The sequence below is a fragment of the Canis lupus genome, chromosome 9 (genome assembly GCF_003254725.2).
Source record: "Canis lupus dingo isolate Sandy chromosome 9, ASM325472v2, whole genome shotgun sequence".
Classification (NCBI taxonomy): Eukaryota; Metazoa; Chordata; class Mammalia; order Carnivora; family Canidae; genus Canis; species Canis lupus.
Window position 1 is genome coordinate 51,517,341 of NC_064251.1, and position 22,601 is coordinate 51,539,941.

The 22,601-nt window shown below is 53.9% G+C and overlaps 2 protein-coding genes across 5 annotated transcripts in view; one reads left to right on the forward strand and one right to left on the reverse strand.

Annotated features, from left to right (window-relative positions):
- Positions 1-6,896: 6,896 nt before the first annotated feature.
- On the forward strand, positions 6,897-13,435 carry BRD3OS (BRD3 opposite strand). Of its 2 annotated transcripts, XR_004818393.2 has the most exons (4): positions 6,897-7,019; positions 7,887-9,827; positions 9,904-10,072; positions 13,096-13,435. XR_004818393.2 is itself a non-coding variant. In XM_025475725.3 (2 exons), the coding sequence occupies exon 2, from the start codon at positions 8,413-8,415 to the stop codon at positions 8,665-8,667; it is 255 nt and encodes an 84-aa protein (XP_025331510.1). In that variant the 5' UTR covers positions 6,897-7,019; positions 7,887-8,412; the 3' UTR covers positions 8,668-8,809. The 2 variants fall into 2 exon arrangements, 1 of the variants encoding a protein (XP_025331510.1); XM_025475725.3 differs by lacking the exons at positions 9,904-10,072; positions 13,096-13,435 and having other exon boundaries at positions 7,887-8,809.
- BRD3 (bromodomain containing 3) overlaps positions 11,140-22,601 on the reverse strand; it is a 34,547-nt gene continuing 23,085 nt past the window's right edge. For all 3 annotated transcript variants that reach the window (XM_025475687.3, XM_025475689.3, XM_025475688.3), the window contains exons 8-12: positions 21,703-21,894; positions 20,321-20,562; positions 16,991-17,283; positions 16,056-16,184; positions 11,140-14,389 (exon numbers count right to left, since the gene is read on the reverse strand). In XM_025475687.3, coding sequence (XP_025331472.1) covers positions 14,274-14,389; positions 16,056-16,184; positions 16,991-17,283; positions 20,321-20,562; positions 21,703-21,894 — 972 coding nt within the window. In that variant the 3' untranslated portion in view covers positions 11,140-14,273. The remainder of the gene's footprint in view (positions 14,390-16,055; positions 16,185-16,990; positions 17,284-20,320; positions 20,563-21,702; positions 21,895-22,601) is intronic.

Genomic DNA, 22,601 nt, shown 5'->3' on the forward strand with positions numbered 1-22,601 from the left:
CCCTCTGCCTGTGTTTCTGTCTCTCATGAATAAATAAATAAAATATTTAAAAAAAAAAAAAGAAGAAGAGGAAGAACTAAGCCTTATCTGCTCAAGGCTCCAGATCCCAGCACCGTGTTCAGAGCACACAGAGGAGAGACACATTAGTGATACCGCGTGGATGCAACCAGCCAAACCCAGGCCACGGACACTCCTCCAGGACGTGCGACCTGGCTTCCCCAACAGTTACATGGCGAGGGGGTAAAAGCAGCGGGGAAGGCACGAGGGAGGAAGACGGATGTAAGAGACACTCGGCCAAATGCCACCAAATGCTTGGATCCGGTTTCAAACAAATTAAATATGTAATGGTGTTTGTGAGATCATCCGGGAAATATGAACACTGGCCATTATCGGGTAGTAATGAGTGATCGCCACTCGGAGATGTGATCTGTCACTGGGGGGACGCACGAAAACGACAGTGTGTTCGCAGGTGAAATAATGTGATGTCTGGCCTTAGCTGGTGTCTGTTTCCTCACAGTCTATAATTAGCTTCCTTCGAAAAATCTTTTTCTGTGCGATATGACAGGCAGCGACGGGCACGAGGCAGCGTCCCCGCGAGAGAGCGGGAGTCATCGGCACCAGGTCAAGAAAGAGCGCCTCGGGGTGTCCTTCGGCTCAGGTCCTGATCCCGGGGTCCTGGGATCGAGTCCCGCATGGGGCCCCTGCTCAGCGGGGAGCCTGCTTCTCCCTCTGCCTCTGCCCCTCCTCCTCTCCCACCCCCACTCCTGCGTGCTCACACTCTCTCAAATAAGTAAACAAAATCTTAAAAAAAAAAAAAAAAGAAAAGAAAAAGCAAGAAAGCAAGCACCTGGAGGAGACCCCGCGGTCCTAACCCTTTGCCCAACGCTCTCCTCTCCCTCCCCCAAGCTGAGAGCTATACTGACATCTGGGGCCCTCACTCACTATTTAATTTTTTTGGAGTTTCACCATAAAAATCTGCAACTATGAATGCTATAATTAGTGCTGCCTCTTTCTGAGTGTTATATAAATGGAATCATTCAGTAGAGTGTTTAAGGGTGCTGGCTGGCTTCTTTTCTCCTTCCCATTTCGTGGCTGTGATTCATTCATTGTCGGGGTGACCTGGTACAGTGCACCCCAGGTGAACGCGCCGCCGCTTGTTTCCCCATTTCCAACAGTACGGAGGACCCCGGACGCCTTCGAGTTTTAAGCTACTAAAGCCTCAACACTGCTGGGCGGGTGCTTAGGACCCACGAGCACAGATGCACACAGCTCCCCGGGATGTGCCCCGGGCTCCCACGGCTGGGTCACACTCGTGGGAACCTCAGACTTTGTGAGAAAAAGTGTGTTCCGAGGTAGTCGTATTAGTGTGCACTGGCCGCGCGGACAGCCGGCATCGCCGCACACCCCTGCCATCCTTGGCATGTGGATCGCCCAATCTTTTTTGCTTTCAGACATTCCTATGGATCTGGGTGGTTTCACACTATGATCTCAATTTGGATTTTATTTCTTTTTTTTCTTTTTTAACGATTTTATTTTGTGGGGGCTCCTGGGTGGCTCGGTTGGTGAAGTGTCTGCCTTTGGCTCAGGTCATGACCCCGGGGTCCTGGGATCCCCACTCTGCTTCTCCCTCTCCCCTCAACCCCCTGGACTCATTCTCTCTCTCTCTCTCTCTCTCATTCACTCTTTCTCAAGTGAATAAATAAAATCTTTTTTTTATTTAAAAAAGATGTTATTTTTAAATTATCTCTACACCCAAAGTGGGGCTCGAACTCACAACCCCAAGATCAGCAGTCACATGCTCCACTGACTGAGCCAGCTAGGCACCCCTTAATTTGGATTTTCTTGATTACTTTTTTTTTTTTTTTAACTGTTGGCTCATCTCCTTTTCTCATTAAATTGCAGAAGCTCCTTCTATAATCCTGGAAATGAGACGTGCACTGTTTCTACCTTAACGTCCATCCCAGCCCCAACCACCTGTCGGTACCACCGCCGTGGTGCTGGGGTGGCTTTGCCTGCCCCTGGCTGGGGCTCTGCCAGCAGGTGCTTCTGGAAGGCTGCAAGCCTCCTGTGGGGCCTGGCTTCCTCCTACCTGTTTCCTGCTCCAGGAGGGCCTCCGCCAGGCCTCTGCACCGGGCAGTAGCAGTGTCCATGGCGCCTGCGAGTCAGATCTACGGCTGCCAATGTCCACAGGGCCAGGCCCCCATGACTGTCCTCAGGGCAGCACCTCCGGACCCTCCGTAGAGGTCTGGGCCCAGGTCTGGGTCCAGGAGGCCCTGCCTCCAACCCAGAGAAACAACACTCACCCAGCAGGGCCCCCTCCTCACACCTCCAAAGGGCTGTCTCTATGCTTCTTTCTCCCCCACCCCCTTCTTTTTACTTTTCTTCCTTTGTCTTGTTTTCCTTTCCCTAGCCTCTTCCCTAGGGTCCCTCAGCCCCGGAGGGCTAGCTGCATCCTGTGATTGCCACCTCCACGGAGCTCAGGGTCCAGGCTTTCAGTTTGGCCAGACAGCTAAGGAATGAGAGAAACTCATTGGGAGCTTGGTGACAAGGAGGCCTGGGGAAGAGGCAGAGGATGGTGTCCTAGAAAGGACCCCAAATGCGAAGACATGTGCATCCCAGTGGATGTCGCCAAGGCCCATCCCCTGCAGCGGAGGCTCTCAATAATCAGATGGACACAGGACCCGTCCTGTAAAGATTTTGGACTCTTCTGCCAACCTTTGCACAGCCGGCTCGATGGCCTGTGTGTACAGTGATCACGGTGGGAGGGATGGAGGCACGCCTACTGCCACAGCCGGGGGCTCGCCTGTCGACAGCCAAGGCCAGCCCTGGCCCCTCGACATGGTGCCATCACATGGGGGCTGGGCAACCAAGCGGTGGCACGCTTACTCTAGTGGATCGCCTGTCCTGGAAGGGACAGAAGTTCCATCTGTCCTGCTGGAATAGATACGGACTCTGGATGGGGATTGGCTTTCCGTCCTTCCCTCTTCTGGCGGCACGACTCTCTGTGGAGTTGGGGAGCGCCTTGCTGACCATCACGGGGTCCTGCACAACAGCACTCCTGAGCAAGAAGCTCATTCCTGAACCAAAGAAGCCAAGTAACAGGCTCGTGCTCATGAATGTCACTGGCCTCACATGTACCCTATCACCCAGAAGGGCCCACCCCATGGCGTGGGGTGGAGTGGAGCGGCCCACCCAGGAGGACACAGTTACGACACCGCTTGGGAGCAATGCCCTCGAAATCTGAGGTCCTCGCTTACAGATTCAAGTGTGTGCTTTGAACCAGAGACAGACACGGCCCCACTGCTGGTGTCCAGGACCAAAGAGTACAGGGGCACTGGCTCCTCTGACCTCTAATAGTGCCTCACAGGGTCTTTTTTTTTTTTTTAAGACTTTATTTATTTACTTATGAGAGACAGACACACACACACACAGGCAGAGGGAAAAGCAGGCCCCATGCAGGGAACCCGATGTGGGACTTGATCCCCGGACTCCAGGATCACACCCTGGGCTGAAGGCAGGTGCTAAACCACTGAGCCACCCAAGGATCACCCCCCCTTTTTTTTTTTAAGATTTTACTTATTTGAGAGGGAGAGTGGAGAGAGACGGGGAGGAGTAGAGGAAGAAGGATAAGCACACTCCATGCCGAGCACAGAGCCTACCATGGGGCTCGATCCCAGGACTCCAATCATGACCTGAGCCAAAATCAAGAGTTGGAGGCTTAAAAAAAAAAAAAAAAAAGAGTTGGAGGCTTAACTGAGCCCCCCAGGTGCCCCTTCACAGCACTCTTAATCCTACCCCTCACCTCTGAGCTCTGACAGCTTTGAAGTCTTGTTCCCCGAGGGACAAATGGGTCCACCAGGGAGCCTACACTGGCTCCTTTGATTGAGAAGATGAGACTCCCACCAGGATATTTGGGGTTCCTCATACCACCACATCAAAACACTAAGTGGTAGGTAGGTTTTGCTGGTTTTTTTTATTAAAAAATATTTTTTTAATTTTTAAGTCATCTCTCCACCCAACATGAGACTCAGACTTACGACCCAGAGATGAAGAGTCACTTGCTCTTCCGACTGAGCCAGCCAGGCGGCCCCACACTAGGAAGTGGGTTACCCCCCTGGCTGGGGGGATAGATCCCTCATATAGAGGAGAAGATGAGTCATCAATTCACACAGAGAGCAAGTAAAGCTCGAACCTAGGGGATGGTCTGAGGTGCGTTTTGGCATCTCTGCTACCCAAAATCAAAGTTAATAGAAAGCGACCACAACCAAGAATAAATAAATAGGATCACTGAAGGTCTCACCCCAGTAGTTAAAGAAACCTTGCCCAGCTGAGCTGCTGCTGAGAGCAAGAAGTCCTCAACAAAGACAGCAATCTGTGGTCCCCCTGCCTGTTTGTCCCTTTGCCAGCATCTTCCAGGTAAGCTCTGGGAGGCAGACTGGGAAAGGGCGGGGAGCCCGAACTTGCTCCTTCCTCTCTGCTTCCTGCGGGCTTCCAGCAGGCAGGATGGAGGTGGTGGTGGTGGTGGTGACAGTGGCAGCAGCATGCGGCTCTCCCAGCAAAGATTCTTCATGTTTTTGGTTTTTGGTGCTTTTTTTTTTTCCTTGAAGCAGCTGCTGTATCCAGTCTGTGGTTTTCCCAACAAGCACAAAATCCACTCTATCATGTTGCTGCCACTCCGAGGGTCTGACCCCTGTTGCTGGGGCTCTTGGTGCAGAGACACCAGCTCAGCTCAGGCGGTAGTGGCCCCTCCTCCAAAGTCTGAGTCAGCTCCATGCTGTCCTTCCTCTGAGTTCCTAAATGCTCCTAGGGTCTCCATAATATTACTTTCAGTAATAGGACCCTCCCCTCTCTTTGCTCCTTTAGCTCTTGAGATGGTAGATGCTACCTCTGAGATACTTTAGACATTTTTATTTTATCTTGATAGTTACCTAGTTAATAACTCTGTATCTTGAGAAGGACCCCTTCTATTACCTTTAAGATTTTATTTATTTATTCATCTCACACACACGTACACACACACACACACACGCAGAGAGAGAGAGAGAGAGAGAGAGAGGCAGAGGGAGAAGCAGGCACCCTGCAGGGAGCCTGACATGGGACTGGATCCTGGGTCTCCAGGATCACACCCTGGGCTGAAGGCGGCACTAAACTGCTGAGCCACCTGGGCTGCCCAGATTTTTGTCTTTGCCCTGGATCCTATGTACCTTATCAATGACATATATAACTGTGGATTTCATTTCTGTGACTTTTTCTCACTTATTTTTTTTTAGTTTTAATACCAGTTACTTAAGGTTTTTTGAAAAGAAACTTAAAAAAAAAAGATTTTATTTATTTATTCATGAGAGACACAGAGAGAAAGAGAGGCAGAGACACAGGCAGAGGGAGAAGCGGCTCCATGCAGGGAGCCCGACATGGGACTCTATCCCAGATCTCCAGGATCACACCCTGGGCTGAAGGCGGCCCTAAACCGCTGAGCCACCTGGGCTGCCCCAGAAACTTTTTAATTTAGGGAAGTTTTAGATTCACAGAACAATTGCAAAGAGAGTTCAGAGTGTTCATATACCCCCACGTATACACCATATACATTTATATTTCCTAGTATATTCATTCAAAGCTCTTAGTTTCCCCCAGGCATGATTTTAACTGCATCCGGCAATCTTTGATATCTTGTATTTTATCATCATTCCATTAAAGTGCTTTACAGTTTGTATTGTGGTTCCTCTGTCCCATGAGAAATTTAGAAATATAATCTTGGGATGCCTGGGTTGCTCAGTGGTTGAGCATCTGCCTTCGCCTCAGGTAGTGATCCCAGGGTCCCCTGGATAGAGGCCCTATTGGGCTCCCAGCAGGGAGCCTCCTTCTCCCTCTGCCTGTGTCTCTGCCTCTCTCATGAATAAATAAATAAAATCTTATATTCTTTTTTTTTTAAGATTTTGTTTATTTATTCATGAGAGACACAGAGAGAGGCAGAGACACAGGCAGAGGGAGAAGCAGGCTCCATGCAGGGAGCCCGACGTCGGACTGGAACCCCGGGTCTCCAGGATCACGCCCTGGGCCAAAGGCAGCAGCGCTAAACCGCTGAGCCACCCCGGCTGCCCAAGAATTATATTCTTTTTTTTAATATATAAATGTATTTTTTATCCAAGAAATATATATGCTTAATCATGAAAAGCATATGTTGTCTTCTAGTTATCTTTCTACTGTTGTATTGTAGACTGTTTTTCCTGTGACCTTATTCAGGTGCACCTGGTCTGTTTTGTGCACCTTCTGCATCCTTGTGGGGGACGGGCCCTGGGGGTGGGGGTGCCAGGGTAGACGCCCACCTTGACCACTTTCTTCATCAATGTTGTGAAGCCATGAGATACACTCGGTAAGAGGGAGCGCAGAGGCCACAGGAGGGTGTTGCTGGGGTATGACTGGAGGGGGTGCAGAATTCCCAGGGACAGCCTGGGGGCAGGGGGGTTCAAGATGCAATTCTGGCGCCGGGGACAAGCTTGAATCTATTTTTTAATTTCTATCTAAATTTTAGTTGACATAGAATGCAATGTTGGTTCCAGGAGTAGAGTTCAGTGACTCATCACTCGCCCCTAACGCCCAGCGCTCATCCCCGGCGCCCCTTAATCCCCACCCAGCACCCATCTAGCTCCTCCCCACAATTATTTTAAAAACGTATAGATTAGAAGCAAGAACGCGGACGGCAAAAGCTACAGAGGCAGAAGTGCCCCAGCAACACGAGACTGCTGTCAATAAAGCTCCGGGACCAACCGGAGGCCGCAGGCCCCGCGCCCCGGGCGCGCCTCCTGCCGCGGCTGCCGCCCCCGCCCCCGCCCCCGCTTCGGCCCATCCCTAACTCGGCGCTCGGCTGGGCACGCCTGCGGCGTCGCCATGGAAACGCGGCCCGAGCCCGCCCCGCCCCGCCCCGCCCGGCCGCCCGCGCGTCCCCGCGGCCCCTCCACGGCCCCTCGGCGCGGGGGACTGGGGCGCCGGCCTGCGACGGGGGCCGCCGACGGGGGCGGGAGGTGACGGCGGCAGAAGGCGAGGGGGCGGGAGGGGCGATGGGGACTCGGGTGGCCGGGGCGGGAGTTGCCGGGCGCGGGGGCGCTGCGGGCGGCGGGCGGGAGATGCGGGAGCGATAGGTGATGGGGGGCAGGAGGTGCCGGGGCCTTCGGCGGCTGGGGCGGGAGGCAGTAGGGACCCGGGTGCTGATATGGGGGCAGGTGGCGATGGGGGGAGGCCCCGGGTCGTGCACGTGGGCAATGGGGGCTCGGACAGGGTGACCAGGAAACCCCTGGGTGAAGCAGCTGTGGGTGGAGGACCCAGGATGCTGGGGAGGTGCCGTGAAGGGCTCTCGGGCCCAGACCCGGGTGACGGAAGAACCTGCCGTAGAGGAAAATCTTGCATGGCTGGGAAGGCACTGGGAGGGCGGCCGGTGGATGCTTCCGTTTGGTTTCCACCTGAGGCCATGGTCCTGTCCGGCCTAGGGGTCTCCCAGCTGCCTGGAGCAGAAAGCGGGTCCTGGTGGCCCAGCACCCAGCTGCCCCCCAGCTTGGGCAGCCTAAGCAAACCCCCTCCCAGGCGGGGCGCCTGCCTGGACGGGTCCTGAGACCTGTGCTCTCACTCAGGTTCTTAGGGCTTATTTCCCAGATCTGGCCTCCGGCGCTCCCAGAGGCAGCCCACCCACCATCCCTGTTAGTTCAGAAAAGCACTAGGAGTCACAGGTGTGCCCCTTAAATGCAGGCTCATCATCTGGGTCATGGGACAACAACTGAAATCATGACACGCCCCAGTAGCTTGGTTGGATGCTCTGATCCAAAATGAGTGGAGACTGTGCCTCCCCAGGCCGCTGGGCCATCTCCCGACCTGACCACACGTTCATTTCTTTGTAGCATCATCCTGAGCGAGAGCAGAGGACACAGCACTGAGCAGGCACCGGTCCATCAGAGTGGCTCCGTGGCACTGGATCCGACCCAGGCACAGATCCTTGGAGAGCGGTTATGGGAACAGAGGTCACCGTCTGTCTAGCTGGACGATGTCCCCTCCCACAGGGCACCAGATACATCTTTTCAAGTTAAGTGGGCCAAGCCACGGGGTCAGAATCGCCATAGATGCCCTACCGGTGCCCCCCAGGTGGGTGCCTCGTCCCTGGCAGCTGTACATCTGATAAAGCTCGGGCCAGGTCGCCAGGCTGCTCTCAGGTTCCGTGGCAATGCCATACTCCCAGGGGTATTGCTTACACGTGGCCTGAATTCATCGTTTTTACCAGAGTTAAATAAGAAATCCTCAGACGGGACCACTGAAAAAGCTGTTGATGAGCGCCGTTAGGGTAAAGCAGTGGGCGGTTGTCCACGCTGAGCACTGGCTCAGAGAGGCCCGGCGCACAGGAGCCCAGGCGCAGGGAGCTGCCGGCCAGTGATGAGTGGCCGTGTGCCACTGGCTGAGAAAGCCCTGTCGGAAAGCTACGCCCGGCTCCGGTACCGGGACACGTCGCTTCTCATTTGGCAGCAGCAGCAGCAGCAGCTGGAGTCTGTGCCCCCTGGGACCTACCTGAGCAGGAGCCGCAGCATGTGGTACTCACAGTACGGCAACGAGGCCATCCTAGTCCGCGACAGGCACAAGCTTGGAGTCCCCCGGGACACGGGCCAGTCCAAGTTCTGTACAATCATGTGATTCCAGGGAGAAAGCCCGGCCCGGGCCCTCGGCTGCGCAGAGAACAGGCCATGATCCACTCAGTGGCCTTAGTGGTTTCCAGTCCTTACTGGGAGATTCTGAACAGTGAACGTGATGACCCAAGAACCCAAGAGTCCCGGCAGCGGCTCCCAAGCCCTCTCCACAGTATCACCAGTCCACAGGCCCAGTGGACCTGGGCCCTGGGCTCCATTCTACCCCCGCCAGCGCTGCGGGCCCGACCCGCCCAGGGCACCGCTAGTTGCTGCTTTTCTCTTAGGCTTCTGAGCAAGACGGCCACCCTGGCTTCCCACCACTTTTCCAGAAGTTTCTGGGTTTTCAGTTATTGCCTCCTGCCTGTTACAGAAGGGGGCAGGTCTAGAAAAAGAGGACAGAATTAGCGTCATGAAGGCCAAGCAGGAGTAAGCGGGCAGCAGTGGGGCCTTCGCCAGCAAGGCTGGCTGCGGAACGGGCACCGTGTGCAGTGCGCCGTGGGAGCTTCTACACAGCTTCCGGGCACTTGGGGGCGAGCATGCGAGCGCATCCAAAAACATCACGGAAACCAAGACTTATCTTCTTCCCAACCAGCTGCTGACAGGATTTCAGATGTCATCACAGGACTGACAGGCAAATTTGGCCTCTCTGCGCTGAGGCGGCAGCTGGTCACCCATGGGGCGCTGGACATGTGCCCTACAGGACACCACGCAGGCAGCCTCGGTGCATCTGGGGGTAGTTTCTGTGAGGCATCTGCAAAAGATGTGCCCGTCTGTTGTAACTGAAGTCTGCGTGGCTATGTAAATGTGGGAATAGCTTTTGTCAAAGCTGACCTTTCTAAATAAATAACCTTTGGGACACTTCTTCCTTTCTCACTTGTTTTTATCTGTTTATTCAGAATACCTTAATCTGGCTTCAGGTTTGTGTTTTTCAGTAACGGTAGAATCTAATGGTTGCTACAAACCCCGTTACAGAAATGCATAAAGCAGAGCCAAACTGTGCTCCCCAGACAACCACCAGCAGCCCTGCATGTGCAATTGCGCACGGTTCTGAAGGCGTGGCCTGCACCGTGCATCTCGTTGGGCGGGTTCCTTCCTGCCCAGCTGTACAGATGGACATCTATGTCCTGCTCTCAGTGTCGGACTAGCAGCGCTCCTGTGAGCCAGCAGGTAGGCAGAGATGCTTCCCACTGCAGCTGTGCATATGGCATGTCCTGAGCTTCGTCATACGTGCTTCTCTTTGCAGGTGTGCAAGTTCACCAGCAAGCCTCCCAGAAGTGGAACTGCTGGATCAGAGCACTCCCCAAATGTTCAACGTCTAGCCAGAGGCCTGGTCCTTAGTGACGGATCCTCAGTTTGCCTGCTGCATGGGGTCAGGAGGTCTGAAGCCACATTTCCTGCATCGCCTCCCAGAGGTAAAGAGAGGGAAGCGTGTCCCATCTACACGGAATAAGACCTGCAGTCAGCAGCCCTGACACTGGGATTACCCAGAGATAGTTTAGGGCACGCCTCTGTGGTTCTTCAGTTTAAGTCCTGCTTGGGAAGATAGCAGACTTCAGGGACTCATCTGGAAGGCCTCCGTGCTGCACGTAGACCTGCCCCTCAGGATTGGCCTGAGAACAGCAAGTGGTTAGTGTGACCCAGGCATGGAGGCAGCACCTGGGAAGACAAGCACTGGCTGTGGCTAGTGTCTGCACAGGTCAAGGGGTGCAGGTGACCCACAGGCACTGGCCGCTCATAGGACAGCAGGCGCTAAGCTGCTTAGAGCACAGGAAGCCACCATCTGCTGGAGGGGAGCCAGGGCGGCTGGCTTCCATGACTGGGCCACCGAGTCCCCGTCCTTGGGGAGGTCAGCCTGGATGGGGGGGTAGGCGTCTAGACAAAGATGGTGTATTCTGATGGGTCACTGGGAGGGTGCCCATTGACAGCTGGGGGGCGCCACCAAGAACCTCTACCCAGGACGGCTCTGCAGCGCTGGGCACCAACAGCCACGACTGCTCAGAAAACAGCGTCAGAGTGCCAGTCTGCCATCCGTTCCTCGCAAGAGCCTCTCTTCCATGCTGGGCTCTACACGCAGTGCAGGAAAACTTCAGCAGACATGCGACTGTGCCCACAGGACAGCGTCTGCCTCCTGCCGTCTGGGAACACGCCCTGGAACCAGGCTCAGCGTAGATGGAGCTCGGGGGAGGCATCTGCCCGGACAGGAGGGAGCAGCGAGCGAGGACGGCAACGTGACCAAGGTTGTGCTCCTTTGAAGAAAGGCTACGACGAGTGATGTCCCCCAAATCCTGGTGCCCTCCCACGCAGGCTGAGGACCAGAGCTACTTCCAACAGCTAAACGTTCCAGGGTGCGAGCCCAGGAGCCACTGGAAAGCACAGGCAAAGGCACATACAGCCACCTTTTTTTTTGTTGTTGTTTTATTATGAAAACAAAACAAATGCCCCAGGAGAAGGGTCCTTGATTACCAGAAACATCAAAGAGTACTTTCTACCATTTTTATTCTGTTGTGTTGAGGCCAGCATTGCAATAAACAAGCTAAAACTACTTACATCGGACTCATTTTCAGTAACTGACATTTACAGGAATATACTAGAAACGGCACTAAAAAGTTTTTAAGAAAAAGTTACGGTAAACTTGCATGCACATCATACAGAAAAGTAACATTTTAAATATAAAAAAGAAAACTTCCGGAAGCGTTATGCCAGTCCTGGGGACCAGGTTACACTGGGAGGCACGGCACGCGTCCTTCTCTGGGTGGGGTGTTTCCCAGAGGGCTGTCACAGACGTGGGTGTTGCAGAACAAAAACAGAAACAAAAAGAAAACATATCTTACAGTTTGTAAGCAAGATGATGCCACCCCAGCACGAGCAGGGTCTCTGCCCCCCACCCTGGGCCTCCAGGGCTCCCGTGAGGCCCACCTACTAAACACACGGTTCCTTCCCCCTCGAGAGGAGGCCGTGGAGAGCTGCCCTCAGGTTCTCCGTGCCACAACAGTCCGGCCTGTCGGACTGCGGTCTCCCCAACACGCGGAAACGCGGAGACGGCAAACATCCACAGGCTGACCTCGAGGGGGCCGAGGATATCCCCCAAACTCTGAAGAGAAATCGGCTTTGAAGTCTGCACGGAAAGCCTCAAGAAACCACAGCACCATCGAGCTACACTGCTCAGAATGGATGGCAGCCCTCTGTGCCATGGCGGCCAGCGGCCTCCTCCTGGGGGGCAAGGGACAGAGGTGTTCCAGAACCCGTGTGTCCCGCGGAGCCAGCGGGTGACCAAGTGCTCTGAAATGCTTCCACTGTGCTGGGGGCGAGGACCACACGCTCCCCACCAACCTATCGGCTCACACAGGCGACCGCCCCCCGCTACACCTGCAGTTGGACAGGTGCTCCATGGGAGCCCCCCCGCACCCCCCAGGCACCCTCTGCACTCAGGGAGGTGCGCTCGCTGCACGTTGCCAGAGAGATCCTGCTGTAAGACCATCCGTCGTGTCATGTATTAATTCCTTAAAGTCCTAGTTTAAATATTCCATTACGGATCTGCTTAGAAAACACCTTTGAAACACAAGGGTAACTCTAAAAAATGTCAAGTTGAAAATCCACATATATTTTTATTATAAACAAAACTTAATGAAAAGTTTAACAAACTGGCTCAAAACTCACCAAGCGTCAGAATCACCAGCAGTAAGAAACATGGTAACCCGCCACCCGCTGCCTCATCGGTTCCATGTCCGGCAAGGGCACCTGTGATCCTAAGGGCCGGTGGAACCTGAATCCACTTTAGGATTTTTATAGACTGCCCCCCCTACTAGGATATTGATGACCCGAACCCCCCACCCACTCCAACCACCTGGAAACTCACCACCAGACCACAGGCCAGGCCACCCACAGCTCCGCCCCAGCACCCACTTCCAGGAGTCCTCACGGGGAGGTCTGGGACAGTGCCCTGTCTGTTATTTCTGTGCTAATGGGAAAATGCTCAAGCAGGGAGCCCAGCGTGGTCTTCAGGGAGCAAACCCTCCCGTGGCCAGAGGCTCTTCCACCCCCGGGAGAGTCTGGCCAGGCCGCTGTTGGCTGGCTGGAAGGCTGCACTGGAAGGCTGCACAGGGCCGCAGGGCCCCTGCCCCAGGGGTTGGGAGGTTAGGGGCGCCCCTTTGGGGGGCCTGGACGGCTGGCCCCTGGCACTCTCGGCCGAAGCCACAGTGCTCCAAGCTCAGGCAGGCAGTGCGGGGTGTCCCTGCGCTCAAAGGCCGCAGGGCAGCCTCTGGAAAAAATAAAACCAAAACATAACCTTCTGTTAAACTCTGTATATTATTATTATTATTTTTTACAATAGAAAGTTAAAAATCAAGACTTAGATTTACTATACATTTTTTTCTCTCAGATTACAAAGTTTATATTATATAACTGGGGTTCCCTAAATTGATTTCTTTTAAAACAGTCCTAAAGAGACCAGAAGTGAGTACAAAAGAACTCAACACACAAAATGTGAAGACCGAGAATGCGCTGCAGCTGGAAGTTGTCTACGCCCGCACGTCTCCCAATCCCGCACACGGGCACAGAGAACACACAGAGCCCTGTGGGGCAGGGCCCGGGGAGGGCGAGCGCGCAGACGAGACAGCACCGGACAGGCGGCGGGACGCCAGCACCTGGAGGCCACGGGTCCGCCATCGGAGCAGGGTCTGGGGCTCTCCTCGAACCACTGAAAAGGCCTGCATTTCTTTTTTTTTTTTTTTTTAATGCATTTCTTTTGCAGTTTTTTTTTTTTTTTAAAAACCACCAATGATGTTAATAAATAAAGTGTTCATATATACACGAGACTGGGAGAAGGGCTCCAGAGTGTGCAGCAGCGGCAGCTCACGAGTTGGGGACACACATGGGGCTGGACTTTCGTAGAAAATTGCTGAACCTTACAAAAAAGTCTCCTTTAGTTTTTTTTTTTTTTTTAATCTTTTCTTTTTTTTTTTTTTAAGTTGAGGTAAAAGTTTCAGTGTATGGAAAGCTGCGTGTGGCACACGCGGCCCCCGTGTTCCCTCCCAGGAGCTCCCGACGCCCCTCCCTCGGTGCCCACCTGCCTCTCCCCACCCCTGCAGAAGCCCGGACTGGAGCCCGCAGCACCTCCACAGTCCCCCCACCCTGCAGCAAGAGGTGACCCCAGCCGCGGGGCTGAGCTGGGGGGACAGAGACATCGCCTGTTTGCAAAGCTGACCGCCTTCGGTGCAGTACCATCTCAGAGAAACTTCCTTTCAAACAATGCTGTCTGGAGCTACAGACCAGGTTGGGCATAAGAAAGGGGTTTTGCAAGAAACTTCAGATCACATCTGACATTTTTTTCTACGGTCATCAGGTCAGCGTTTGAAGTTGCCGTCTCCAAGCAACTCAACTCAGTTACGAAGGGAAGGCTTTATGCAGGTTCACACCTTCTCATAAAGCCTCACGTACACACGAGAAAGATCTTTGACCTATTAAAGCAAAAACTGGAAGATACCGTAACACTGAGTTTAAAAGAAAACCTGCACGCCGTGGAACCAAAGTAGTATATTAACCAGAGAAAGGAACACTGCAGAGTTTCGGCGTGTGCGACATCGCTGGTTTTGTTCTGATCTGCGAGTCCAGAGCTCATTCTGAGTCGCTGCTGTCGGAGCTGGATCCGCTGGAACTGCTGCTCCCGGACCCGGAGGAGCTGCTGCTGCTGAGCCGGGATGGCCCTCCCGAGGGCGCAGAGCCCGCTTTCTCTGAGGGAGACGCAGCAGGTGAGAGGCACTCCCCACGCACCCCCATACACCCCTGCACTGGCTGGGCAAACTTTCCCGGAACATCCACTGGCCTCACACTGACCTGTCACGAGCCTCGGCCCAGCCTGCTCCCGACCCAGTTGGCTCCATCAGTATTAACCAAGTATTTGTTGGAACAGATGCCCACACTAATGAGGTTATGGTTCGGTAAGAAAGGGGTTGGGCCCTCGTCTGGGTTCCAGGCACATAGCCTCTAAAACCTTTGTGGTCCTGAGTGATAAAAATGTCTTTGGTTGTTTACAAGGAGCCCCCAGTGGATCACACTCGAGTTTATGCTCATGAGTGACTTAGGGTATGGCTATCACCAGAAAAACTGTGTGATGGTGGCTGGGAACTCCAGGGAAGGGAGTTCCAGAGGTGCCGGAGACAGAGTGCTATAACACTCTCAAATCCCAGAGCCTCTGGGATGGGGGGCACGTGAGGTGCGGGGAGGGTGGCACGCCCACAGAGGGAGGGAAGCTGGCACCCCCGCCATGCTTTGCCCTGTGCATCTCTTCCACCTGGCTGTTCCTAACTTGTATCCTCTATGAAAAACTATACAGTAAGTTTAGCGCTTTCCTGAGTTCTGTGAGCCATTCTAGCAAACTGTCAAATCTGAGTGGAGGGTCATGGGAGCCCCAGTGTAGAGCCTATTATTGGTCAGCGGCAAGGCAGGCCCAGGACCTGCACCTGGCGTCTGAGAGAAGGGCAGTCTTGTGAGGGTGAGCCCCCCACCTGCGGGCTCTAAGCTAACTCCGAGTAAGCAGTGTCACACCTGAACTGAATGGTCGGACCCCTACCTGGAGTTGGGACCGCAGAACTAGTGTGAGCAAAAGCCCACACATTTGGTGTCAGAAGTGTGAGTAAAAATACCTCAGAGGTCAATACAACTATGGAAATACGCCAGAGTCTACAAAACCCAAATGCAGTCCACTAGGAGGAAGTAATAGGGCATGGGGGGAGGTCTGCAGTGTGAAGATACCCATCAGTCAGTCACCTGATGGGTGGCACCTACTCTGCAATCTAAGGGGACCCTCCCCCCTTCAGAGGGAGCAGACAGGGCAAGCAGGACCAGGCAACGGGGCGGCACCCAGCCCCTCTGTGCCTCTGACCACTCACTACCTGGGCCGCACCATCCCTGCGGCTGGGAAACAGGGATTTGCCCTTTCTTGCAAGCTCGAGAAAAAGACATATGCAGTCAAATCACCTGCTCACCTAAAATAAGACCCTGTAGTCCAAAAGCACAGGACCTGGGAATAGGGAGCTGGAACCTCTCTCCTGTCTGGGACAGCCAGAAAACTTGCTGCCAGGGGCCAGGACCACAGGGTCTAGCCCTAAACACCACAGTTGGGCCCTCCCGAAGAGTCCTCCCTGGGGGTTCTGGTACAGGGTGCTCCCACTCCCATCTGCTCAGCCTCCATGCAGGACCAGGGTCCTGGTCCCCAGTTCACAGACTCAGGAGCTTCATCTAAGGGCACAGCACCTCTCAGCTGGTAGAGCCGCAGACAGAAGCCTGGATCTGCCGGCCATTCCCCTGCCACTTACCCTCCCCCCTCAACAGAGAGCAGCAGTTGGGGCTGCAGCACGACCCCATGCCTTGGCAGCAGTGTGGCCTGTACACAGTTACCTTTCTTGGCAGGCTTCTTGTTGTTGTTCAGCTGTCCACTGACGTCCTGTAGCCGCTTCTCTAACTCCTTCTTCTTTTCCTGAGCTAACTCCTCCTTCGACTTGGCCGCCTGCTTCTTCCCGCTTGTGGCTGGAGAAGAGCACAGAGCTGAGATGGTGGGGTGGGACAGACATAGGACAGGTGGCCACACAGGTGCACAGCAGCCGCCAGGTGCCATCCAGCCATCCCGGATGCTCACAGCGTGTGCTGGGCCCCCACAGCGTGTGCCACTGCCTCTGAGTCTGAGGAGAACTTACCTAGGGTCAGGTGCACCTGACTGCAAGGATCACATGACTCCATCCAGGAGGAAGCACGTGGGCCCACTGACAGGGCACACCCCGGGTGTTCCCTGGGGCCAGGGCCACTGCCCAGCTCTCTTGCTGCCACAGGGCTGCCTCTCACTCTCCAGGACCTGCTACCCCAGGCAGTGCCTTGTCCCCATCCAGTAAAGTCACTGACTTCCTGGGCAACCTGGGCTAGCCTGGCAGATGTCCATCCTGGGAGGTTGGACCCTCACTCCAGGCAAAAGGGAACTAACTGGTTTGTCCTGGCTGGGGACCATCAAGAGGTCACCTGCAACCTTGGTCCCAAATGGAGCCCCAGGAAGGCTTGTGGTGGCAACCTTAACTGGCACTTGAATGAATGGGTCCAACCCAGTGGTCCTGCCCATCCCGGTGACAGCCAAGGCAGGCAGGTGCTGCCCACCTGCCCCACAGCAGGGAAGATGGGCCCAGCTGAGCAAACAGGTGTCCTTGGGGCACATGGTGGGAGTGGACAAGGAGAGTGACCTGCCCCACTACCTGGCTTTCCCCATCTAGGCCTACAGGAGAGGGGAGGAGGGGAGGCAGGGATGAGGGCAGGGATGGTGAGCATGGTGCTCAGCCCCCACAACTTACAGAATGGCTTCCTTTGCTTTTTCTGTAAACAAGACTTGACATATCTCTCTAGCTCCCGCAAAGTGGTTGGTTTCAGAGTCTCAAAGTCAATCTCTATCTCATCGGGGTTGGAGTCCCTGAGCGAGGGCTCCCGGGACTGGATGATGTGTACCACCCGGCCCAGTTTCTCCCCGGGCAGCCGGTTGATGTCTAGGCTGAGCTGGCGCTTCTCGTCATAGCTCATGGGCAGGCCTTCTTCCTCCTCTTCCGAGTCGTAGGAGGCTGATGCCTGCTTGCCACCCTTCTTCGGCTGCCTGAGGCACAAGGCAAAGAACATCGTGGCACAGAGTCCCCGCCCCTTTCTCCCCAGCCCAGAGCCTGCCCCCTGTCCTCCCAACACCCGTGGAGCCCCCAGCCCAACAGAGCCCCTGCCCCCATCCTTCCAGCCCAACAGAGCCTCTGCCCCTCATCCCCGTTCTGTCTTGGTCTTCTTCCTTTCCAGAACCAGGCTCTTTTACCAAGAGGCAAGCCCTAAGTGGTGCCCCAGAACAGAGAAGCCAGGTGGACTGTCTGAGCGTTGCACACGCGTCTGCAGGGACATAGAAGACTCTGTTTCAGAGGTCAGAGCAGAAGTTGCTCCCAACTTGGGGATTTCCAGGCCTTGGCCAGAAAAGACTGTAGTGGTCAGTTCCTCTCAACACCCTACAGGCATCTCATTTAGCAGGTCAAAAACTGATTTCCATATTCAAATAATCCAAAAGGAGGCAGAAAAGGGGACAGAGGAATAAAAACCAGAGGGACAACAGAAAATAATAAAATGGCAAACCAAAATGCAATTTATCAATCATTACATTAAATGTAAACAGTCTAAACACACCAACTAAAAAGACATATAATCAGGATGGATAAGAAATAAGACCTGACTTACATGGGTCTCAAACCCTACGTTAAGTACAATGACAGAAGTAGGTTAAAACTAAGGAGATGGGGAGACTAAACCCTGCAAATGCTAAATGAAGAAAAACTGCAGTGGCCGTGTTAGCTTCAGATAGCAGAGACTTCAGAACAAGGTCAGGAAGAAGAGGGACGTGGCATAGTGAGAAGAGGATCAACTGACCAAGAAGACATCACAGTGCTCAAAGTATGTGCCTCTGAAAACCAAGCTTTAAAACGTATGAAGCAAAACTGATAGAACCAAAGGGAGATAGAAACATCCACAATTACAGCTGGGGAGTCAACAGTTCTCTCGGTGATTGATAAAGCAAATCAGCAAAAAGAGAGGAGACCCCAACAACATCATCAACCAAATTAACCTGACATGTAGGCAACACTCAATCCAACAGCAGAACACATGTTCAAGTCCACATGGAACATTCCCCAGTTCCCAGCCATAAAATAAATCTTAACAGGAAGTATCGAGATCACACACAGTATGTTCTCTAACCCTAATAGAATAAAAAACCAGTAACTGAACCATGTCCAGAAAAATCTCCAAATACTTGGAAATTAAACAACATACTTCTAAATAACCTGTGATCAAAAAGGATGTCAGAAGGGAAATTAGAAAATATTTTGAACTAAATGAAATCACACATATCAAATTTGTGGAGTACAGCTAACATAGTGTTTAGGTACAAACATATAGTATTAAATGATTACATTAAAAATGAGGTCTCAAATCAATAATCCTAGTTTCTACTTTAAGAGAGCAAATTAAGTCCAAAGCAAGCAAAAGGAATTGACAAAAATAAGACCATAAAGAAAAGGAAGTGAAAGCAAATAAAACCCAATGACATCAAATACTGGTAACAGCCAATAAAAGAAATCATTTTCTCTCCAGATTCACCAAGAAAAAAGACAAATTACCAAAGAAAGGACACCTCACTAGAGGCCCTACAGATGTTAAAAGGACAATACGGGCACACGTGTTCCACAATTCAGGTGAAATGGAGCAATGTCTCGAAAGGCACAAATACCCAAAACTCACTCAGGATGAAACTGATAACCTGACTAGTCCGGTACCTAAAAAATAACTGAATTCATCATTAAAAACTTTCTACCAATGAAAACTCCAGGCCCAGATGCTTTCACTGGGGAATTCTATTTAAAATTTAAGAGTTAATACCAACTCTATAAATCTATCCAGAAATCAATCAATCTATCTATCCAGAAAATAGGAGAGAACACCTCCCAACTCATTTTCAAGGCCAGTATTATGCTGACACCAAATCCAGATGGACACTATGAGGAAACCTGATTTCTGCCTCTCCTCTGAAGGGTGGGGTGGGGGAGAGGACAAAACTCGAGCATTCCCACCACCACCTCTCAATGATGCCGCAGACCACTCAGCTGCCAGAGCCCAAACCCCTGACTCCGCATGGCCCTGTCCTCCTGCCTCCAGGCACCAAGTCCTGTCCCTTCTGCCTCCCCCTCCATGGCCACCCCGGCCTCTCTTGCCTGCATAGCCACGAAACCTCCCGGGCTGTCCTTTCTCCTCTTCCTGCATCCCACCACTCCATTCTCCACACTGACTAGGATCTGACCACTTCCAGCTCAAACACTTCATGACGTCCCTTCACCTGCTCAGAGGATAAAACGAGAGGCCTCAACAAAGCTGGCTGACCCCAGCGGCCTCTCCTGACCCCTCTTCCCAAAGCAGTCTCCATTCCTCAGTGCAGCCAACTTTGTCCTAATTCCCACTAATTCCTACAATGTGTCTGCTGGCCCCCACAGCTTTGTCCCCACTGTTCCTGACTCTCAGAACCCTATCCTGACTGCTGCTGGGCTTGCTCCTGCACAGCGGTCACCCCTCCTCTGGGAAGCCTTCCTTCTACCTTGCAGGAGAGGCATGCTGGCCTGGAGCGCCTTCCCCCCATCCTCATCTCCCTGTTGTCCTGTCTGTGGCAGGCATTCCTCAGGGCAGTGTCTGGCACTGCAGGAGGGAAGACAGAGGTAGGTGGACCAGAAAGAAGAATCTGTGCCAAGGCGCAATGCCCCAGATAGAACCCCTGGCGCAAATCAGGGAAATGAGCCCAAGGCCTTGAGATGCCGAGGTCTGTGCCAGATAGTGTGACCACTCTAGTACCCGAGATCGAGAGGCTAGCCCCAAGGACAGCTAAGTGATACCCTCCAGAGCCCAGTCTTCCCAGCAGAGGCCTCATTTTATCCCTGTACTCTTCCCAAAGGTGGGAAACAAGGACCCCAGCCTGTTTTCCATGGACCAGCCCAGTCTCTGTCCCAAGGACCCACAGCCATGGTGCAAAGGCCCAAACCTAGTACCCTTCCTGCCACACAAGCACTGAGGACACACAACATTGGGCTTGGAGGGACCTGAAGGGCGCCACAACCCACCTGCTGGCCGTGGCTGTGCTGCTGGCCTTCTTGGCGGGAGCCTTCTTCGGTTGGGCCTGCTTGGCAGGTGGGGCCACCTTGGCCTTCTTCTCGTCCTCAGACTTTGCCTTGTGCCTCTCCTTGTCCTTGTCTTTGTCCTTGTCCTTCTTCTTCTTCTCCTTTTCCTTCTTCTCCTTCTTCCTCTTTGGCTTGTTCACTGGGGCCTGCGACAGGGCGGCTAGCTGCTCGTGCACAGCCTTCAGCTGGAAAATAGCAGGTAGCTGAGCAGGGCTCCCTGGGAATAGCCCAAGAGGGCCACGGGTGATGGCGGGGGGCCTTGGGCTGCCCTTGGAGCTACCTCAACCGGGGAGGTGAGCCAGGAGCTGAGGGCATCAAAGCCCCACTCGGCCCTCACTACCCCTGTGAGTGCTGGAGAGCTGCCGGGCCTCACCATCCTCACCTGAAACATGGCTCACGGGTGGCCAAGAGGTGGACAGATGAGTCTGTTGGCGCATTCGGACCAGTGCAGGTGGCATAGTAACAACTTGATAAAAGGCAGCTAATGCTTTACTTGCCACTTTTCAGACAAAGACAACTCTACATAGAGGTTTATGCATCTGTACGAAGGAGGTTTTCAACAGCTACTTTTAGAAGCCATTTAGGGCAGCCCGGGTGGCTCAGCGGTTTAGCGCCGCCTTCAGCCCAGGGCTTGATTCTGGAGATCTGGGATCGAGTCCCATGTCGGGCTCCCTGCATGGAGCCTGCTTCTCTCTCTGCCTGTGTCTCTGCCTCTTTCTGCCTCTCTGTGTCTCTCATGATTAATAAATAAAATCTTAAAAAAAAAAAAAAAAAAAGAAGCCATTTGGATGTCACGTGGTAGATATGCAGGATTAAAATGATCCAGGGCCAGCAGCTAATGTTTACCCCATGCCGACACATACGTGGTAGCATGTTAAGTGCTTTACATACTTCTGATTTCAGCAACGCCCGAGGGTCATGAGGGCCCATAAGCTCCACCTCATTGGAGAGGAAATGGGGCCACAGATCCGGGGCCACTGGGGGCCTACACCCAGGACCATCTTCCCTGCGGTGTCACCTCTAACGAGGCTCAGCCCAAAGTCAAACGGCAACCTCACACTAGTGACCACAGAGCCACTTCTACTCTGCTCTCTCCTCCCTGTCAGATAGACCAAAGTGGGACCACCCCGTTCCTACAGCAGCCACAAGCCAGCACCCTCTAGATGCTTCCATGGCGAATGAGGCACCCAGGGCCCAGCAGGACCCCAGGCACAGACAACACAAGTCAGGCTGGCACGACCCTGATCTGCAGGCACTCCCAAGGGGCCCTCGGCGCCGATGCCTTCCCCTCGTCCTGCCCAGGGCGGCCCGGCCCGGTGGCACACCTGCTCCTGCAGCTCCGCCAGCCTGGTGGCCCGCTCCTCCTCCGAGTCCGAGCTGCCTGAATCCGAGGAGCTCTCCTCGCTGCTGCGGCTGCTCTCGGCACCCTTGCTCAGCACGGGGGCTGCGGGGGCAGGCAGTGCCGGTGCCTCCACCGGCTCATCCGGCATCTTGGCAAACCGCATCTCAAACACGTCCTGTGGGAAAGCAGGGGCCACCTGAGGTCCTGGACGCCCATGGGGAGCCCCTTGGAGTGGGGGACCCACACCTGAGCGTCCCTGAGATGCACTCAGAGCTGCACCCGCAGTTACTTCAAAGGCCAGGCCTCGAGGGGGACTGGGTCACCCCAGCTTGCTCACCCTCCCTCCCTCCCTCTGTCCCTGTCCAGGCACTGGGTGCGGGTCTGGGGCAGGGACCAGGGGCCAACCACAGCAGGTGCAGCCTTCTAGGAACTGGTCCACAAACTCCCTTTACTAAGCACACAAGCCTTCTGTCTTGTCAAGATCTGCGTATCCTTTTGACTTCTGGGTCTGAGGCCCTATAGGCTGCCGCCCACTGCAAAGCAGCTCCCAAGTTCCTACCTTTGACCTATGACCTCTGCAGGGCCCCCAGATGCTGGGTCTGGGGGCCAGTTCACATTCTCCCCCATTCTCACCCTAGGATTTTACCATAGCATCATATATCTCATTCCAAGCTGGGCCCAAAAGTTGGCTCAAAGGCACAAGTCTTATCCTGTCAAAACTGGCTTTGAAAAGCCCCTTGGCCAGCTCAGAACAGAACAGGACCCAGGCCCTCAGGGACACCTCCCAGCCAAGGTTCCCTCTCCTGGCAGCCTAGGTTCATTTCAGATGGGGGTGCACAGCCACATGGGAGCTCTCTCTTCGCTAAGCTCATACACCCGAAT